General features: G+C 44.6%; 1 protein-coding gene and 1 long non-coding RNA gene across 8 annotated transcripts in view; both read left to right on the forward strand.

Annotated features, from left to right (window-relative positions):
* SASH1 (SAM and SH3 domain containing 1) overlaps window positions 1–19,190 on the forward strand; it is a 335,600-nt gene that overhangs the window by 128,735 nt on the left and 187,675 nt on the right. For 2 of the 7 annotated variants that reach the window (XM_043592564.1, XM_043592571.1), the window contains exon 1: window positions 11,540–11,720. The exons of 4 other annotated variants lie outside the window; for them this stretch is intronic. In XM_043592564.1, coding sequence (XP_043448499.1) covers window positions 11,595–11,720 — 126 coding nt within the window. In that variant the 5' untranslated portion in view covers window positions 11,540–11,594. Of the gene's footprint in view, window positions 1–11,539; window positions 11,721–19,190 lie in introns of those variants that run through there. One more of the 7 variants, XM_043592561.1, reaches the window with a different exon arrangement.
* LOC122490074 lies at window positions 11,740–17,444 on the forward strand. Its single transcript, XR_006299073.1, has 2 exons — window positions 11,740–13,938; window positions 14,189–17,444. It is a non-coding gene; the product is annotated as an uncharacterized LOC122490074 (long non-coding RNA).

Consider the following 19,190-nt stretch of genomic DNA (forward strand, 5'->3'; position numbering starts at 1 on the left):
CATGATCTTGTGGGTCATGAGTTCAAGACCCCATTGGGCTCCATGCTGACAGTATGGAACCCACTTGGGATTCTCTCTCTCCCTCTCTCTCTCTCTCTGTGCCTTCTCCATGTGCTCACATGCACATGCTTTCTCTCTAAATAAATAAATAAATAAATAAATAAATAAAATTTAATTTAAAAAATAGAATTGCCATATGATCCAGCAATTCCACTTCTGGGTATATATCCAAAGGAAATGAAAAAAAACATCTCAAAGAGATATCTGCACTCATTCATTGCAGCATTATTCACAATAGTCAAGGTATAGAAACAACCTAAGTGTATGTCAACCAATGAATGGATAGAAAGATGTGACACAAATAAATATAAATACAATGAAGCATTATTATTCAGCCATCAGAAAGAAGGAAATTCTGACATGTGTGACAACACAGATGGACCCCGAGGGCATTGTGCTAAGTGAAATACATCAAAGAAAGACAAATACTGTATGGTATCACTTATATGTGGAATCTATAAAAGTCAAACTCAGAACCAGAGTAGAATGGTGGTTGCCATGGGGATGGGGGAGCGGGGAGAGATATTGGTTGAAGGGCACAAAGTTCATTTGCAAGACAAGTAAGTTCTGGGGATCTAATACACAACATGATGATTATAGTTACTACCACTGTAGTTGCCGACAGGGTAGATCTTCAATGTTCTCACCACGAAAAAGAAATGGTAACTACGTGACATGATGGTGATGGAAATGTTAGCTTAATGTTATGGTGGATATAGTGCAGTATATAAGTGTAGCACATCAACATATTGCACACCTTAAACTTACACAATGTTGTATGTCAGTTATATCTCAGTAAAGCTGGGGGAGAAAAGGGGAATATTTCAGACAAATGAATAGACCGAACAAAACAGAGAAGCAGAAGACAGAGAATACAGAGAATGTGGAAAAAGATAGATAAGAGCTTCCCCGAATAATTCTAAGTTGGATCCGAACAGAAAATCAAGCTGGAAATGCCGTGTGGGATCAGGCAGGAACCAAGACGCATGTGCTAAAGTAGCCACATTATTAATTTTGTAACCTTTTTCCCACGTTAGCAGCATGACTTAAAAATGGTCTTGTTTTAAATTTCACCCCCCTCTAGGCTCCACGTGGCCAATAATCAATAAAACAAACCCGGGGCACCTTGCTGGCCCAGTTGGAAGAGCATGTGACTCTTGATCCCAGGGTCATGAATTTGAGCCCCACGTAGGGTGTAGAGGTTACTTAAATAAATTAAAGTTGAGGCACTGGGTGGTTCAGTCAGTTGGGTGGCCGACTCTTGATTTTGGCTCAGGTCATGATCTTACGGTCATGAGACTGAGCCCCACATCAGGCTCCTTGCTGAGTGTGGGGCCTGCTTGGGATTCTCTCTCTCCCTCTCTCTGTCTCTTGGCCCCTCCCCTGCTCACGTGTGAGCACGTGCACTCTCTCTCTCCAAATAAAACTCTAAAAAATAATAATAATAATAATAATAATAACAATAAATAAATAAAACAAACCTACATTGGACAGTTTAACACTTCATTTTCAAAAAAAAAAAGATTAGATGTTCCTGAAAACCAGGGCTATCTTTTGTTAATACCCAACGTAATGCCAAACATAATCGCCACTCAATCAATATTTGTTGCATGATGACTGACTGACTGATTGAATAACAGACCAAAATGTCTTTAATTTGAACCAGTAGGAGAAAAACTAGTCAAAATTATGCAATATTCTCAAAGAATACAGACAGTAGTAAATTTATTTAGGAGAATTAATTATATGTGAAATGTTTCATGATACTTTTAACCAGCCTTAAAATATTATTTCCTGATGTTGGATAAAAATCCTCTCATTTTTCTTCTTTAAGTTTTATTGATTTGTGAGTCGATCTCTCCCTCTCTCTCTTTCTTCCTTCTCTCTCTCTTTCTCTCTTTCCTCTTTCTCTCCCTCATAATACAAAAGCAAATCTGGTCCAGCCTGGGATGAATCCTCATGAACTGTCATGAGTTGGTCTAGACTAAAGTAGATTTATTTATGGATTCCCCAGTGAATGGTCGATTTGCTATGATTTAGCTTTAGCCTCTTAATTTTGCCTGTATGTAGTTCTTAAAGAAAAAAATAAAATTTTCACACAGATATTTTACTGTTTTCGTTTGCTAGCTTTGATCATTCAAGAGTAGCTATGTTTTGGAGAATTTTTATAATCCATGCTACAGTTGAAGAATTCTTCGGCAAATGTAAATTTGTATTTTTCATCTTTTTCCTTTCATGTGTGTTCCATCTAGACCAGGAAATTGACATTTCAGCCCAGAAGACTTAGGCCAGATGTTAAGTCCACTGGTTGAACGATGGATTTCCTGCCCTAATAGGTGACCTCTGAAAGCAAAATAGGCTTTTTCTTAATGGATAGACTGTCCAAATGACCTCATTTCTAGAACAAGTGGCCTTTGTTCAGTGTCTCTTTGCTATTGGAATCAACATCATCTGATTTTTGAGGACATTTATTAGATAAAGAGTAGCTAGCACCTAGCTGTTTCATTTATAAGGCGTAGGGAAAATTTTTGCCTAGACAATCCTTTTTTCGTTTCTTTAAAAATATTTGTGTTTATTGAGAGGGAAATGGTGTAGAAAATCTGGTGCCTGCTTACCCATATTAATATTTCTTTTAGATGTCAAACCCATTCAGGCCAGCACTAACCATAGAGCATGTTATATGCTTCCCTAAACAGGGAATTGTTTCACTAAGCTTGACCAAGGCACTATTTCAAGAAGTAGCCATGACCCCAGTGTCCTGTCATTCAAACTTCTATCTCCATATGTGAGAAGCTCATTGAGACATTCCCATGGCATCACCTCTTTTGATGAGTTCTTCACCAAGTTCATTTATTTATATCTTCAATTGTGTAAGGCAGCTCAGAAGAACTGAGATAACTGAGCCTTTGTGTGTGTGTGTGTGTGTGTGTGTGTGTGTGTTCCCGTGCACATGCACCCATGGCTCTGTGTGTCACAGGAAGTGCGATTTGAAAGAAAGTAACCAAGAGAGGACAATGGCTTTGAATGATGAGGGGGAGACCATATGACTTACTCTACATGGAAAGGGGGGGGGCAGATTGCTTGAGAAGGAAGATATATGTTTCTAAGATTCTAAAATGATAGAATTTTATAGCCGAAGGGAAAGTTGAATGTTTTTTTGTTTATTCTTTTCCGGGAACAGGAATGGGAGTGTTTCGTTTTAATAGCCAGCAGATAAATTTTACTAGTGTTAAAATCTTGCTCCTTGTGATATGAAATGTTGACTTCCTCACAAAACACATAGAACAGCATAGAGCAGAAGCATATAGAGAGTTGGCATCAGATTGGGCTGTTAGGGTTTCTAAATAAGTCAACCCTGAGACTCAGGGTTGTTCCTTAAATAATTTATCCAGTAAATACGTGACTCTGTAAAAAAGTGAATCGTAAAAAGGATATCATACTTTTCCTTTGTTTTAATGAGTCAACATGTATTTTTTTCCGGGATGTTAGTCACAGTTCAGTGCCCCCCTCCTTTTTAAATAGCCGCACACAAGTGTCTTTGACCATAAGTTATTTTTTGTTGTTGTTCAACCAAAGCGTCCTGGCTCATACTTCATTTCCAGATAAGATTGTAATAATCCTCTATGCTTAGCGGGATTAATTAAGTAACAAGAATCTTTTGTCCTGTGGCACATAATATTTTGGAACTTCAGAGAAGCAGAGCAACAGTTTTGACTGGAGATTTTTAATTTAATAGAAAACATTCTTTTTTGCAAGTATGTTTAAGCGATAGGGACAGCCTAATAGGTGTTCTTATTGGGCAAAGGTTATAAAATGGACAAGGTTGACGAAGAAATTTGGTTGGTGGACGATACTTCCCCGGTATGCTTTTAAGCCTTTCCTCACACAATTTGGAAAAATTTAACACAATCTCTGGTCTCTTATCAGCACTTTTTTCCCCCCCTTATGCTCTCCTAATCTAAAAAGATAAATAGGAGGGCGTATGATTCCAAAGACAATCCCCTCCCCGTGTTCCCTTTTTCTCCTCTCTGAGGTATCAGTTTGCTGTCACATCACCAGGGGTCTCTCTACAGGACACTATCCTCATGTTAATTCAGAAGTAATTTTATGAGTTGAAGTCTTTCGGTTCTTTGCCTTAAACGTTGTGAAATCACTATCGGCAGCCCAGCAGAATTGTCCACCAGATGCATCACTGAATGGTTCAGAATCCTCGTATTTCGGAATTACAAATGGCCTTCGAATACTAGTAGGCCTGACGGGATAATTCCCAGGCAGAACCTCGGTGTTTACACAGCATCGACACAGATGAAAACCTAACGGGTCGGGCCAGTGACGTGGCTTATCAGGGTGGAAGAAGAGATTTCAGAGAAAAGTATTTATGGCCCTGCATCGTCCTGAGGCTTATTTACCTTCTCTCCCGGGCCTGTGGTCCGTCTTTACTTTGTTTTAATTCCTGTTTAGTTTTTCTCTGAGCTGTTTTCCCATCTCTCTTACCAAATTTTTTTTTTTAATTTTTTTTTTTTCAACGTTTATTTATTTTTGGGACAGAGAGAGACAGAGCATGAACGGGTGAGGGGCAGAGAGAGAGGGAGACACAGAATCGGAAACAGGCTCCAGGCTCCGAGCCATCAGCCCAGAGCCCGATGTGGGGCTCGAACTCCCGGACCGCGAGATCGTGACCTGGCTGAAGTCGGACGGTTAACCGACTGCGCCACCCAGGCGCCCCCTCTCTTACCAAATATTTTGAGACAAAGAGGTTTTTAAACAGGTAACGCTTTAGCATGAGGTTGGCTCATCTTTCAGGCATTTGTGGAAAAAAAAAAAAACACAAACGTGTGGGATCAAGGGAAAAATGCAACATTGCAGTCTCTCCTGGAGGTTGGATCCCCAAGGCACTGCGGGATGCCCAGCATTGGAGCGCCAGAGAGCGTTGCTGATGGTAGGCCAGCATGAAATGAGCTTATCTATTTTCATTGCTTAATTTTAAGAAGGCAGTATGGTAAAAAAATGAAATAGCAATTAAAAAAATAAATGAATAAGTTGGGCTATTTATAATCTTTCAGACCTAATCTCTGCTTAATGTTACATGTCCTCTGCAGAATATGCGTTGTCTTTAAAAAATACCAAGTATTTCCATGACGCTGTGTTCCTAAAACAGGTACTCTTCTATGGATAATACATTTTAATTCCACTATTTAGTTGCCCTTTAAAGCCAAATATCTCTGAGCATCTGACTTGGGGATCGCCACTCACTTATCTCGTGACAGTTTTTTTTAACCAATTAATGTTTTTAAAGCAATCTCCTGGTATCGTTTTTCGAGATATTGCATTTTAAAACTTCGCGTTTCCTCAGCAACGTGTTCTTTTTCCTTAGTCTGACATTTCCATGGTTCCAAATGGCCCTCGGATGTGAGCAGCTATCACAATCACCTTGGTGGTGGTAGGGAGGCTTGTGAAAATACAGATGGCTGGTCCCACCCCCAGACTGTCTCGTTCTGTAGGCTTGAGATGGGGCCTGGAAATGTGCATTTCCAACACGTTCCTAGGTGATGCCACAGCTTCTGTTCTTCAGTCTACACGTGGAGAAGCAGTGATCTAGATAAAATATTGTAAACTATTGACAGATGTTGTTATTGCTGGTAGGATGGACTAAGACAGTGGCAGGGGAGATGGAGAGAGGTGGATGAGTTTGGCAAGCATTTAGGAAGTAGAATCCACAAGGCTGGGGCGCCTGGGTGGCGCAGTCGGTTAAGCGTCCGACTTCAGCCAGGTCACGATCTCGTGGTCCGGGAGTTTGAGCCCCGCGTCAGGCTCTGGGCTGATGGCTCGGACCCTGGAGCCTGTTTCCGATGCTGTGTCTCCCTCTCTCTCTGCCCCTCCCCCGTTCATGCTCTGTTTCTCTCTGTCCCAAAAAAAAAAAAAAAAAACGTTGAAAAAAAAAAAAAAGAATCCACAAGGCTTACCCATGGTTTGTTTATTTATTTCGAAAGCGAGAAAGAGAGCACATGTACCAGCTCGAGCGAGTGGGGGAGGGGCAGAGAGAGAATTCCAAGCAGGCTCCACGCTGTCAGCTCAGAGCCCAACGTGAGGCTCTGTCCCACGACCATGAGACCACGAACCCAGTCGAAATCAAGTGTGGGACGCTCACCTGACTGAGCCACCCAGGCACCCCTTATCCATGGTTCAGACGGGACTGTTGGTAAGCAAGGGGAAGGACTCAAGCAGGTCTCTTGACTTTGGCAGCTTGAACAAATTCGTGGATGAACAAGTACTGAAATATGAAATGAGCAGGGTGGTGGATGGTGGCAAGAAATCATAAACTCCATTTAACGTTTAACTGAAATGTTTTTTAGATATCAGGCGCCTTGCCTGACCTAGAGTACATTTTCAGGAAGCGACAGACGTTGTTATTGCTGTTATTACCACCTTTACTACAAGAGCTGACCAGTCCTCACCGCCCCACCCTGCCACACGGAACCTCCCAAGTCCTTTCCTCAGCCACCGTATTTAAAGGCTAAGAATTACTCCTTTATGCAAGATGTAGGTATGAACGGGGAGGTTTCCTGCTGATAGCTACCCCTTCGAGGTATGAGTAGATAGGGGAAGGAAAAGCAAAGGGAGGAAAAAAGGAGGAAAGGTTCTAATTAATAGAGAATCATTGCCTGAGTTATTACAGATAGCCTTACAACAATCATCTTAAATAGGCGGAATTATCCCATTTTCCAGATGAAATAAATAACTTGCCCAATGTCTTATAAAAACCCTGAGTGAAAATTCAAGCCCAGCTCTGTCCTGACTCCATTACCTTTGGGCTCTCTACTCCAAACTCTACCTTTAATGCCAAGCTTTGGCATGACTGCTTTGTCTTTCTTACGTCAGACTGATGACCTACATAGACTGTAGGCGACACCCGACAATTGCTAGTGACTTTTAACCTTTTAAAATCCTGACTCATAGTGAGAACCACTTTTTACACAGCATGCCATATTTACATTCATACATATATGTCTGTCTCTATATATGTGTTACACATCTGTATGTGCAGCAATATGACTGAGACTAATTTTCAAGAAATAACACTCTAGGGGGTGGCACTTCTGACTCTTGATTTCAGCTCAGGTCATGATCCCAGGGTTGTGGGATCGAGCCACACGTTGGGCTCCAGGCTGAGTGCGGAGCCTGCTTAAGATTCTCTCTCTCCCTCTGCCCCTCTCCCCTGCTTGTGCTTCCCCTCTCTCTCTCGCTCGCTCAAATAAAATTAAAAAATAACTCAGTGATGGGGCGCCTGGGTGGCGCAGTCGGTTAAGCGTCCGACTTCAGCCAGGTCACGATCTCGCGGTCCGTGAGTTCAAGCCCCGCGTCGGGCTCTGGGCTGATGGCTCAGAGCCTGGAGCCTGCTTCCGATTCTGTGTCTCCCTCTCTCTCTGCCCCTCCCCCGTTCATGCTCTGTCTCCCTCTGTCCCAAAAATAAATAAACGTTGAAAAAAAAAAATTTAAAAAATAACTCAGTGAGATAGGTATTATCAATATTTAATCTCTATGAATGCAGTTTGGTACTCCTCATTCATTGCAATGAATATATATTAGGATCCACAGAACTGATTTCACAATCAACTTTTGGGTCTCCACTAAATCAATGGGAAATCTTCTGGAATTCCTTTTCTTTCCTTGGAATTCACTCACCAACACCATGGCAATTCCAATTAGAAAGACAGAAGGGTGAGTAGGATTCCTGGGTACTTTGTGTATACACATCTCTAGTGGCACATCTATACTTGCCTACCCTGCAGATCTTTGTAAGGGCAAACATATTACAGTAGAGATGAAGAACTTCAATTTTTTAAAACATTTATTTTTGAGAGACAGAGCACGAACAGGGGAAGAGCAGAGAAAAGGAGACACAGAATCCGAAGCAGGCTCCAGGCTCTGAGCTGTCAGCACAGAGCCTGACACAGGGCTCGAACTCACGAACCGTGAGGTCGCGGCCAGAGCTGAAGTCGGACACTTAACCGACTGAGCCACGCAGGAGCCCCTAAAAAAAATTTTTTTTTTAATGCTTACTTATTTTGAGAGAGACAGAGTGTGACTGGGAGAGGGGCAGAGAGAGAGGGAGACAAAGAATCCGAAGCGGGCTCCAGGCTCTGAGCTGTCAGCACAGAGCCTGACGCGGGGCTCCAACACACAAGTCATAAGATCATGACCTGAGCTGAAGCTGGATGCCTAACTGACTGGGCCACCCAGGAGCCCCAAGATGAAGAACTTTTCAAAGCAATCAGGGGCGCCTGGGTGGCTCAGTCGGTTAAGCGTCCGACTTCAGCTCAGGTCATGATCTCACGGCCTGTGAGTTGAAGCCCCACATCGGGCTCTGTGCTGACAGCTCAGAGCCTGGAGCCCGCTTCGGATTCTTTGTCTCCCTCTCTCTCTGCCCTTCCCCCGCTCGCTCTCTCTCTTTCTCTCAAAAATAATAAACATTAAAAAGAATTTTTCAAAGTAATCAAGTCATCTGATTGTGCTACGTAGCTGTGTTCACTTGGACTGATTGTTCAAGTTCTCTGGAACCCATTTCTTCTTATCTGAAAGAAGGGATTTTACCCAGATCACCTCCCAGGCCCTTTTTCACCCTCATGGGATATATTATAAAAAGCTCTGAGTAAATGGTACTGTATCAGATCTGAAATAGTATGACGATGATCATGATGTTGATGATCAGTCTTTTACATGTTGTTCAAAAGCCCCTAAAGAATTTTTTTTGGAGTGTATTTATTTGAGGGAGACAGAGACAGTGCAAGCAGGGAAGGGGCAGAGAGAGAGGGAGAGGGAATCCCAAGCAGGCTCTGTGCTGGTAGCGTGGAGCCTGACACAAGGCTCGAACTGACTTAACCGTGAGCTCATGGCCTGAGCCGAAACCAAGAGTCGGAGGCTTAACCGACTAAGCCACCCGGGCGCCCTGCCCCTGAAGAAATTTTTGACAGCAAAGATTGACATTAACTGAAGGAGGAAAGATTCAAATTTGGGAGAAGTAATCGGGCTCATTTTGAGGAGACACATTATGAAGTCGAGGGCAGAGAGGTTCAGCTTCATTTTAAAAATGGTCATCAACATTATTCATGTCGTAGAAGTTGAAAACGACTCCTCAAAAGTTCTTACTTCTCTACAGACAGCAAAATTGTGGGTATCAACACACCCCTACCCCCCGCCCCCAATGTTAGTTATCTCATTTCCCCATACATTTATTAGGGATCGCCGAGAAAAGGAGCTTAAATATCTAGGGTAGGGTGATTTCTAGAAACACCAAAATGTGGGCTAAGGTTTAATTATACGGATAGGTGTATATGCGTTGTTGCTTAAAAGTACCTGTCTTTAGATGACCCTGAAATATAATATCACCTCTGAGGACTTGGGTAGCAATTAGCAAGGCCTTGCCTCATCTAGGATGGGGAAACTGAGCACGGAAAGGTTAAATGCTTCGCCCCTAGGTCATCTGATGAGTCAAGAAGAAAGACTCATGATTGGTGCTGGAGACTTAGTCCTCCCCCAACCCGGCTCCTGCCACCCTGATTACTTGACTTCTTGCTTCATCACTTGCCCGAAAGTATTTATGTGGAGAACAGGCTGCCTCCTGGTAGACGCCGCACGGTTCGTATTTTCTTGAATTGAGTAAGTTACCACGTGACTAATACATCGAAATTCTCAAATACACCAGTGAAATCAACCCTGAAAGGTTGGGGTTTTTTTCTTAGTTTCATGTCTCTATCGATGTGATAATGGTATCAGTAAAGCCCGCCACTGCTTTAACTAAAATTATTGGGGTTCCCAGCATCTCAGAGCACACATCCGGGGTACCTCCTGCATCCGTTCAGGAAAGCACAGGCCTGGTCGTACCGACGCAGTGCCCAGCACTCTTGACCCTTCAACCTGATGCCTCCTTACTCTCAAGGGAACACTTCCTCATTGTTTTTCTTCCCTTTCAAAACTATTGTCATCAGGGATTACGCTTATAAATGTAATTACTTTTTAAAAGGTTTTTTTTTTTTTTTTTTCAATTTTGAACGTTCCTTAAGGGCTATTCGTCCATGTGCATGGATGGATGGTGCTCCCAGTAATTAATGCTGCAGCAAGGACGTTTCAAGGACACGCTCTTATCCCCTCCTTTTCTGTGGACTCCGAAGGAAAAACAAAAACAAACAAGAGAGGCCTCTAAAACAAGCAAGGGCTCTCCCTTCCTGGAGCATTTCACCTGCTTTTATTTTATTTATTTATTTATTTATTTTTGGTACCTCTCAACCCTTTAACGTAGGATCAGTTTCCTTGTGGTTTCTTAACGGTTACACAAAGGGATCAATCACCAAATAAGACGTGTCATCTCCCAGAGAAAATTCTCTTGAGTGGGTTTTAAAGAAAGACTCATAAAAGGATAAATACCTCTACAGGGCTATTTCCCTTATAAAATAAACCCGTCATGGATCTTGTCCTTGGAAAAACACACACACGGAGTGTGTGTTGCCTCAGTGGTTACAACCATAACATTTAGCTCCGAAACTGGCCCTTCCCTATGCTCTCACTACAAGGCAACCATTAAAACCCAAAGCGCATTTTCCCTAGCAATGCAGGGCATTGTGGGCACCCAGGAACCAAAACGTCCCGCTCATAATAAAAACGGTGCACACGATGGCTCGTGCCCAAGCTTTCACACTTGTTTTTGCAAGTCTCGGCTGACAGCGGCAGAGTTGCATTTCCTGGGATGGCTTGACTGCACGCGGGGCGAGGTGCGGATCGATGGTGCAGCGACACCGACTCCTCGCGTACGCTTTCGGCGGCAGTCGCTTAAAGATCCACTTTCTCGAGTTCCTGTGGCCCAAAACGTTTCCGTGCATGGCGCGACTGGAAGCCTGCGCAGGCGGGAGACGCAGCGCGGCTGCTCTTTCAACAGGCGATTTGTTCTCCTGTCTGTGGCTCATTTCCATGCAAAGAGCCTGACATCAGAGCACCTTTTGTTGCTAAACGCTTTCTTTAGCGTCGAGGGGAGAGAGTCATGTGGAGTTGGAAGAGCTCATTTTCCAGAGAGGGGTCCCGAGGCGCGCCCGGCCGGTCGCCGAGGCGCGGCGCTCAGCCCAGCGGGGCCCTGCCCGGACTTGCTGGAAGAAATGAGTCGCGTGCCTTAGCGAGCTGGTCCCGGCCGCGGGAAGAAACGCCTTCGCCGCGGCTTTAGGCGCCGCTGGGGCCGCCGCGGTTCCCCGCCGTAAAACTCGGTGGTGCGGACTTTGCCTTCCGCTACCCCGCGGCCGAGCCGAGCCGGGCTGGGAAAGTTTCTGGAGTTGTCAGTCGCGCGGCCCGCCGCCACCTAGAGCCGAGGCGCGGGCGCCTGCGAGGGGCCCCCGCGGGGTCGCCGGGGCCATGCGGCGCGGGGGCGCGGCTCGCTGACGCGGCGGGCGGGGACCGGCGCCGGGGGGCGGGAGGGGCGGCCGGCCGCGCGCTGGTGCGGAGCGAGGGCGCCCCGGGGGCCCGGACGCACGGCTGGCGCGCGGGACGCGGCCATGGAGGACGCGGGAGCAGCCGGCCCGGGGCCGGAGCCCGAGCCCGAGCCCGAGCCCGAGCCCGAGGGGGGCGCCGGCATGTCCGAGGCGTTCTCCCGGCTCTGGAGCGACGTGATGGGCATCCTGGTGAGTTACCTGCCGCCGGGCGGGCGCGGGAGGGGCGGGGCGAGGGCAGCCCCCGCGCGCCCCGCGCTCCCGGCGCGCTCGCCCACCTGGCAAGCCCACCGCCTCCGACTCGTCCTGCCCTCGCTCTCGGTCCCAGGGGGTTAAGAACACACCCGTATAGGATTTCAAGCCCTAATGAAAAAATAAGCAGCCGCAGATCGCCTCAAAGACGTTTCTTAACCAGGCGGGCACGGTAATCTGGGACACCTGCTGAGAAGTTGGTGTGGCAAAGGTTAGAGTCCTTCAAAGAGTAGACGTAAATAACTAGCATTTGGCTGTTGCGCGTTCACAGTTGGATTGGGCCGGAGGCTGATGTTCCCGATGCTTATCTCTTCACCATTTGTTGTCTGACCCCGAGAGGAAAACAAGCCATCTTCTTACTGGGAACCACCAAAAAGTGTGCTTACCCTGTTGGCGGTGGTTCAGCTGGTAGCATTACAGCATATTTGTTGTTTTATGTTTGCAACTAAAAACACTAGGACTTATTTTGCTAAATCTGTGCTGTCACGTATTTTGAAATGTCCAGTAAGTAAAACCGCCCGTGGACTTGGCATGATTTCTGAAAAATAGTTCTTAAGCATGGAGGATGAAGCTTTGACTTAACTTGTTTCGTGTTCAGAGCCCTGGGGAATTAGGAGATTTTTCTTTGGGGGAACTGTAGGTAGGCAGGTAGACTGGAATCAGATGGGTGGGGGCTATTACAGTCAGACATCTTAGTCCACACAGAAAACGTCAAATTTAAAGAGTTGGAATTGGCAGTTGTTGGCAAATGCTCTAGATTTACTTTGGGATCTCTTAGTTTCCTAATGGAAGGTGTAGTTTTAGAAAGAAACTGGGGATGCTGAGAAGTGTACAGGAATGGAGCTTTTGGGCTTTGGAGTGAGTGAAGCCAGGTCAAATCCCCACTCTCCCATTGACTGACTGCGCAACCTTGGCCAAGGTGTTAAACTCCACTCACTGATCTTCAATTTCATTACCTGAAAAATGAGGCAAAGAAGACTTGCTCAAGTTTTCTGAGGTTTAGTTAAGTTGATGTATAACTAGTGCTCCGCATACTGGCATATAGTAGGTACTCAATAAACCATAGCTCTCTATTTTTTCCCCCCTGCAAATAGTCTTGTGTCTCATCTTTCCAGACATCCTGAAGTGTCAATTCATTTTTAGATGTTCATTGGTGTTTATAATTATTCCTGCACAGAAAACCAGGGAAGATTGGTCAAAGATTTCTGCTTTTCTCACTCTCCAGTATTTAAAAAAAAAAAAAAAAGTGTATCAAAAAAATGTAAAACCTCGGGGCGCCTGGGTGGCTCAGTTGGTTGGGCGGCCGACTACAGCTCAGGTCATGATCTCGCAGTCTGAGTTCGAGCCCGGCGCTGGGCTCTGTGATGAGAGCTCAGAGCCTGGAGCCTGCTTCTGTGTCTTCCTCTCTCTCAGCCCCTTCCCTGCTTGCTCTCTGTCTGTCTGTCTCTCTCTCAAAAACAATAAACATTAAAAAAAATGTAAAACCTCAAGTTTTGGCATTTTTCTGAACATCACTGATGAAAATAGGCCTTCAGTGAAATTTCAGAAAACCCAGTGACTGTTTTAAAGTTGTGGTGGTAGTTCATCGAGCCCGAAGCTTATCTTGTTATTTCTTGCTTAGATCCTGTTCTGTACATTTTTAGTCACTGAGAAAATTGGTCTGATAACATCACCATGCATCTTTTACTAGGGCGTGTCTGTAGAGGGGAGAGCTGCAGGGACTCACTTAAATGGGGGTGTGGGTTCAGGGTTGTTTGGGACGGGGCGGGGGGGGGGTGGGCATTGGCAGGTGGCACTTTCTGAAGATTTGCTTTTCCCTTCGCTGGCAGATTCCAGTGCTGTTGGGGCAGGTGTAGCAGTGTTCTTTGGTTGATTTAAAAGTTGGGGTGGAGCTTCAAAAGCTCAAACCTGTTATTCAAAGGACTGATCTAGGAGAAAAGAAAATATGTGCTTCTTAAAGAGCCCATAGTTCAGTGTGAGGCTGGAAAGAATGCTAGTGATTGTCCCGAAGCGATTGTGTTCACTTCTGTTTTCCCATCTTTTAGACGATCTTATTTTTCCTTTGGGGTAAATGTGGATATCAGGATTGTTCCTTAGTAAAATTCTGAGGAAGATATGGTTTATCTCTCCTTTATGCATGTCTGTAAAAAGTCACCAGGTTAGGGGCGCCTGGGTGGCGCAGTCCGTTAAGCGTCCGACTTCAGCCAGGTCACGATCTCGCGGTCCGTGAGTTCGAGCCCCGCGTCGGGCTCTGGGCTGATGGCTCAGAGCCTGGAGGCTGTTTCCGATTCTGTGTCTCCCTCTCTCTCTGCCCCTCCCCCGTTCATGCTCTGTCTCTCTCTGTCCCAAAAATAAATAAACGTTGAGAAAAAAAAATTTTATAAAAAAAAAAAAAAAAAAGTCACCAGGTTAAAAGGATCTTTATTCTTTTAGAAAACTGTCATCCAAGTGTTTATAGGAAACTGTCTTTCTAGAAATAAATCGAGACACAAAATTGACAGTTGACTTTCTCTGTTGCTTGAGATTAAAAAAAATGCCATTTCCTTCAGTTTTTAAATAAGATTTTGCAGCCTATCAGCTTACACAGGTGAAGTGACTTGACCAATGGCACACATACACCTTGTTAGTGACAATGACAGATTGCACCCCTGTTCTTTGATCTACACCAGTTAGTAGGCTGATGCCATGATACTCCATAGTTAGCCATCCCGGGGAAGCTTAATAGAAATGTCACCACATTCACTGTTTTATTTATTTATATATGTTTTAAAGTTTGTTTGTTTATTTATTTATTTATTTATTTAGGGAGAACAAGTAGGTGAGGTGCAGAGAGAGAATCCCAAGCAGGCTCCACACCATCAGCACAGAGCCCCATGTGGGGCTCGAACCCATGAACCATGGGATCATGACCTGAGCTGAAGTTGGATGCTTAACCACCTGAGCCACCCAGGCGCCCCGTATCTGCTCTTTTAGGAAAATGCTACTTGGGAGGTTCCTTTTAAGTACTGAACTTGAGGAGGGGAGTAGAGGTAGTAAGGGAATTACACATCCAAACATACTTCAAAGAATTCAGGCACAGTTGCTACTTTTCGGTTTCCTCTATGTGTAGAAATCAAACGTCCAAACCTATTACGTTAAAATTTCTTTCGATGAATGAGCATAGCTCCCTTTTCCAACCTGAGAGGTGCGGAGCATCTGCCCAGAGATTTTTGTAGGTTCTCAGCCTGGGAAGGGTGTTGCCCCAGAGGCATAGATCTCAATAAATACAGGATGGTTGTCTGAATTCATTGGGACACATTTTGCATCTAAATGAATTTCAGTCCTGCACAGTTCTGAACCAACCAGTTGCCTTTAGATAATTGTTAACAAAATGCTTATTTAGAGAAGAAATAATAGTATAATTTATGGCATGAGAATGTTCGAGCTGTGCTAGAATGAATAAATGCTAGTAAGTGAATATGCAAATAGAGAATTAAGAGAAAAGGAGCTTACCGAAACACTAACCATTGTGAACGCCTGGTGGGTAGGGTCAGTATTTTCCTTTTTCTTTTTTTGAAATCTCCAGTGCCTGGGACTTACTGGATCCTGAGAACATGGTTTTCTTGAATGGAAAAGGAAAAAAAGTATATACTTTTTAAATGCAGGAGCCACATGAAAATACAGTTCTGTAGGGATGGTACTTACTATAATGGGGTGCATTGATGAAGACATCAGTAAATTCGTGTCTTGCTTGAGCGGTTTCATCATGCAAACCAGAATCCTGGTGCTTCCACTGGAAACAGTAATGGCACGTTGTGAAATGTTTGTAAACCCTGAGCAATCAGGCCACGGCTTTCTTGTGAAATGTGTTCTTCTTCTGTTCCCTAACTCTGCAACATGTGGCCTGCCCGGGTTTTCAAAGCATGTCAACTTTCACGAGGACGTGTTTACATTTCTGCTGAGAAGTGCAAAGCAAGTTAGAATCCTGTGGGATTTCACTCTTTTATCTTTATGCTGCAGACACAACATTCCTTTTTTTTTTTTTTTTTTTTTGGTGGAGGAGGGTAGTTGTTTGTAAGAGTAGGAATTGCTAAGGTTATTAGACACGGTAGATCACTTTTCCAGCACTGATTGTCCATTTGGTATGTTGTGATGGTTAAGTTTTTCCTTCAGAATTGGGAGGACTTAAAGCTTAGCCAGTCCTTCAAAGCTGCGGGCTTGCTGGGAAGGAAGGAGAAGGGAGTCAGTAAGTGCCTATTGTTTGCAAGATCCTGCAAGATGCACCTCCCCCAAACCTTATATTTCCTCTGTTCCCTGCTCTGTTCCTACAATTTACACCCACTTCCTAGCAATGCTTAGAGAATATCCATTGTATGGGGATACTGTGGACCTTCCCAGTTCTTATTCCTATATAAGCCACAGTTTGTACATAGTAGGCTTCAGTCCAAAAACTATTAGGTTTATCCCGTCTTGCTATTTACTAAAGAATGTCGTTTAAAGAAAAAAAAAAAAAGATCCTCCTTCGCTTTGTAATTGTAGGCAAAGTGTGGGGGAGGGGAGATGTTTAGTAAGACCCTTAGGGGGCTTTTAAAATGCGAACTCCTTTGAAAGCTTTAATTTACATATCCTTTGGGTGGTGTCTGTGGTACAGCCCATCCACTAAAGGCTTAATTAATTTGAGGTCTTGGAATTTGAGCATCAGCCCCAGTTTCAAATATTCTGACTTCATCTTAATTTTATGTTCCTGTTCGCCAGCTGAAATGTGGCTTTTATAAGTGGAAGCTGCAGGGTGATGTAGCGCAGGGAGCGGAGAGACCTTGGCCGTGAGCCCTCCACCCCCTCCTTTCGCGGAGGCATTAAGGGCTCAAGGTACAGAGCAGGGCTCAGAACTGCGGCCTCCTGATTTTCAGTTCTGTGCCAGAGACAAAATTAAGTCTCATAATTCTGGCTGGAGTCACTGAATCTGTTGCTGTCGGAAGAGACCCCTGCACTGCAGTGACCTTTCACACTCCCCTTCTCCCCACTTTCTGCCTTCGTGGGCCATTCTCTACCCGGGAACTCTTCCCTCTTCCACCTGATTTACTAGCCACATTCAAGTGTTTCACTGTGTCCTCCGACTCTGACGCTAGAATGCAGCCTATGGGGGAGGGCGAGGAGGAGGGAGGGCCAGGAGGAGGCAGTGCTCCCAAGCAGGAAGTCCCGGTGCTGTCCTGAGCCCTCCCCACACTTACCTTACTAGATACCCTCTTGTGACCAGTGAACACTGTCGTCCTCATCTTACGTGGAGACATCCACATGGCTCTCCTAAATCACACAGATAGTAAACAGGCGCTGGGATTCGGATCATGCGTTGTTTCCCAGAAATAATCTGCTAGTTACGTTCTCATGTATCTACCCAGGCATTTTTTTTTTTTTTTTTTTTTTGGCTGTCTACCTTTTTGCTCAAGCTGTTGACCCTGGCGACACTTGCCCCTGACTTCCAGAAAGACAACGTTTTGTAGGAAAAGCATCAGGCCCCTGATCCCTCCTGTAGATAAACGCTCAGCCCCAAGGCGCAGTGGGCAGAGAGCCGGGTGCCCACGGAGTGGAGGCGGGGTGGTCATTTCACAGGAATGCCTTTCCGTTTAGACCCCGGCCTTGAGTTGGGCTTTGCCTGAGAGGTGTTCTCCAATGAGGGTTCAGGAAGAAAGAAGGGAAGGAGGGCTTTCTGGACAGAGCCAAGGGGAGTAAAGATGAGAATACGGAGCACTTAAGTGGGTGCAGTCATTCTATGGGCTCTAGGGAGAAGCCGTTGTTGCAGAATTTGAAACTGACACCTGACATGATTCCTTCTAGGTCTTGCCAAAGTAACTTTGGTGGGTGACGAGTTGGCGATGGTGAGAACCTGGGCTAAATGTTTATGAAGCATATCAGTTATGTGTCTGGCTTCCGTTAGTCCCCCGTGTTTTTACTCAGTATCTCTAGGTAGTCAAGGACTGCTCCCTGCTAACTTGCTTTCGGCGATTCTCTTAAGCTCACAAGCTCTGTTCCAGAGAACAGCAAAGTAGAGGGAAATACTCAGTTGTGCAGACTGATTCAGGAGCAAATCTGTAACTCAACTTTACAAAGGACATAAGAGGAAAATCTATAACTAGTAGTTGATCTAACATATTCTTCTATTTATTTAAAAAATTTTTTCTAATGTTTATTTTTGAAGGAGAGAGAGACTGAGTGTGAGCGGGGCGGGGTGGGGGGGGGGCGCAGAGAGGGAGGGAGACACAGAATCCGAAGCAGGCTCCAGGCTCCGATCTGACAGCACATAGCCCGACGCGGGGCTTGAACTCCCTGACAGCAAGATCATGACCTGAGCCAAAGTCGGTTGCTTACCCAACTGAGCCACCCAGGCACCTCTCACATATTCTTTTAAAGAGTGCTTTTTGCTTTAGCCCTGACCATACTAATCTCACTGTGATATATGATGAGCTTACTCATGGTTTACACACCTTATCATACAGTCAAAATAAAATTAATGTCACAGTAGTGAATTTAAACGGATAGAGGCTAAGGCTCTAGGATTTAACTATTCCATTTAACACCAGGGAGTACAGACTAAGACTGACACTGTAAGAATTAACCAAACCTTCAGACTAATTTTTGTGACCACTTGGATTTGTCATTTTTCAGATGGCACGCTCCTTTATTTATCGACTTACTTTTGGTAATGAGACCCAAAAATGGTAGATCTGTTTCTCATTAATTGTGCTCCCGGCCAGCTGTCTAGTGGCCCCATGTTTTGTTCCCTAATATGTTTCCCTGAGTAGCATGAACTCTTGATGAGATGAGACGCTTCATGGAGATAACCCAGCTTGTATTTTTTCTTGCCTGTCAAGTCAGGTAATACAGACATTCTCACACAGACCCTGGCCACCTAGGCTTTAGGGGATCTCTGAGACCCAGAAGACAAAAGCAATGATGATAAGATACTTTTTTCCTCTCTGTAATCAGTATTCTTTCTTTTCTGAAGGGCTCTCCTATTGTCTTTCACCTTTCTAAGATGATTGGTAAAAAACATGAAAAAGCGTGTGTTTATAATGAATGCCCTCTGGACTGTTGTGCCCTGAAGCTCTCCTTGGTGTCTGTGATGCAGATTTGATTCAGAGTTAATTTGGTTGCTTCTTCCTTTGTTAGGAAACGTCCTTTGTTAGTTAGAGGAAGGTTTGGTACCTGTACTCTGAACTGTTGAGCTTGGTTATGGCTTCATTTTCTCTCCTGGTATTTAGGTAATAGTGGAATTAAAAGTGAAAGAAAAAAAATGCATGTAATTGTAATTTTAATTAAAAGTGCCACTGGAAAAAAAAAAGTGTCATTGAGGAGCAGAATGAAAAAAATCTCAGTATGTATCCTGATCTCTCGTTACTTTAAAAATTTATCCTAGTTAATTTTGTGGATGTT

This window comes from Prionailurus bengalensis, chromosome B2 (assembly GCF_016509475.1).
Source record: "Prionailurus bengalensis isolate Pbe53 chromosome B2, Fcat_Pben_1.1_paternal_pri, whole genome shotgun sequence".
NCBI lineage: Eukaryota > Metazoa > Chordata > Mammalia > Carnivora > Felidae > Prionailurus > Prionailurus bengalensis.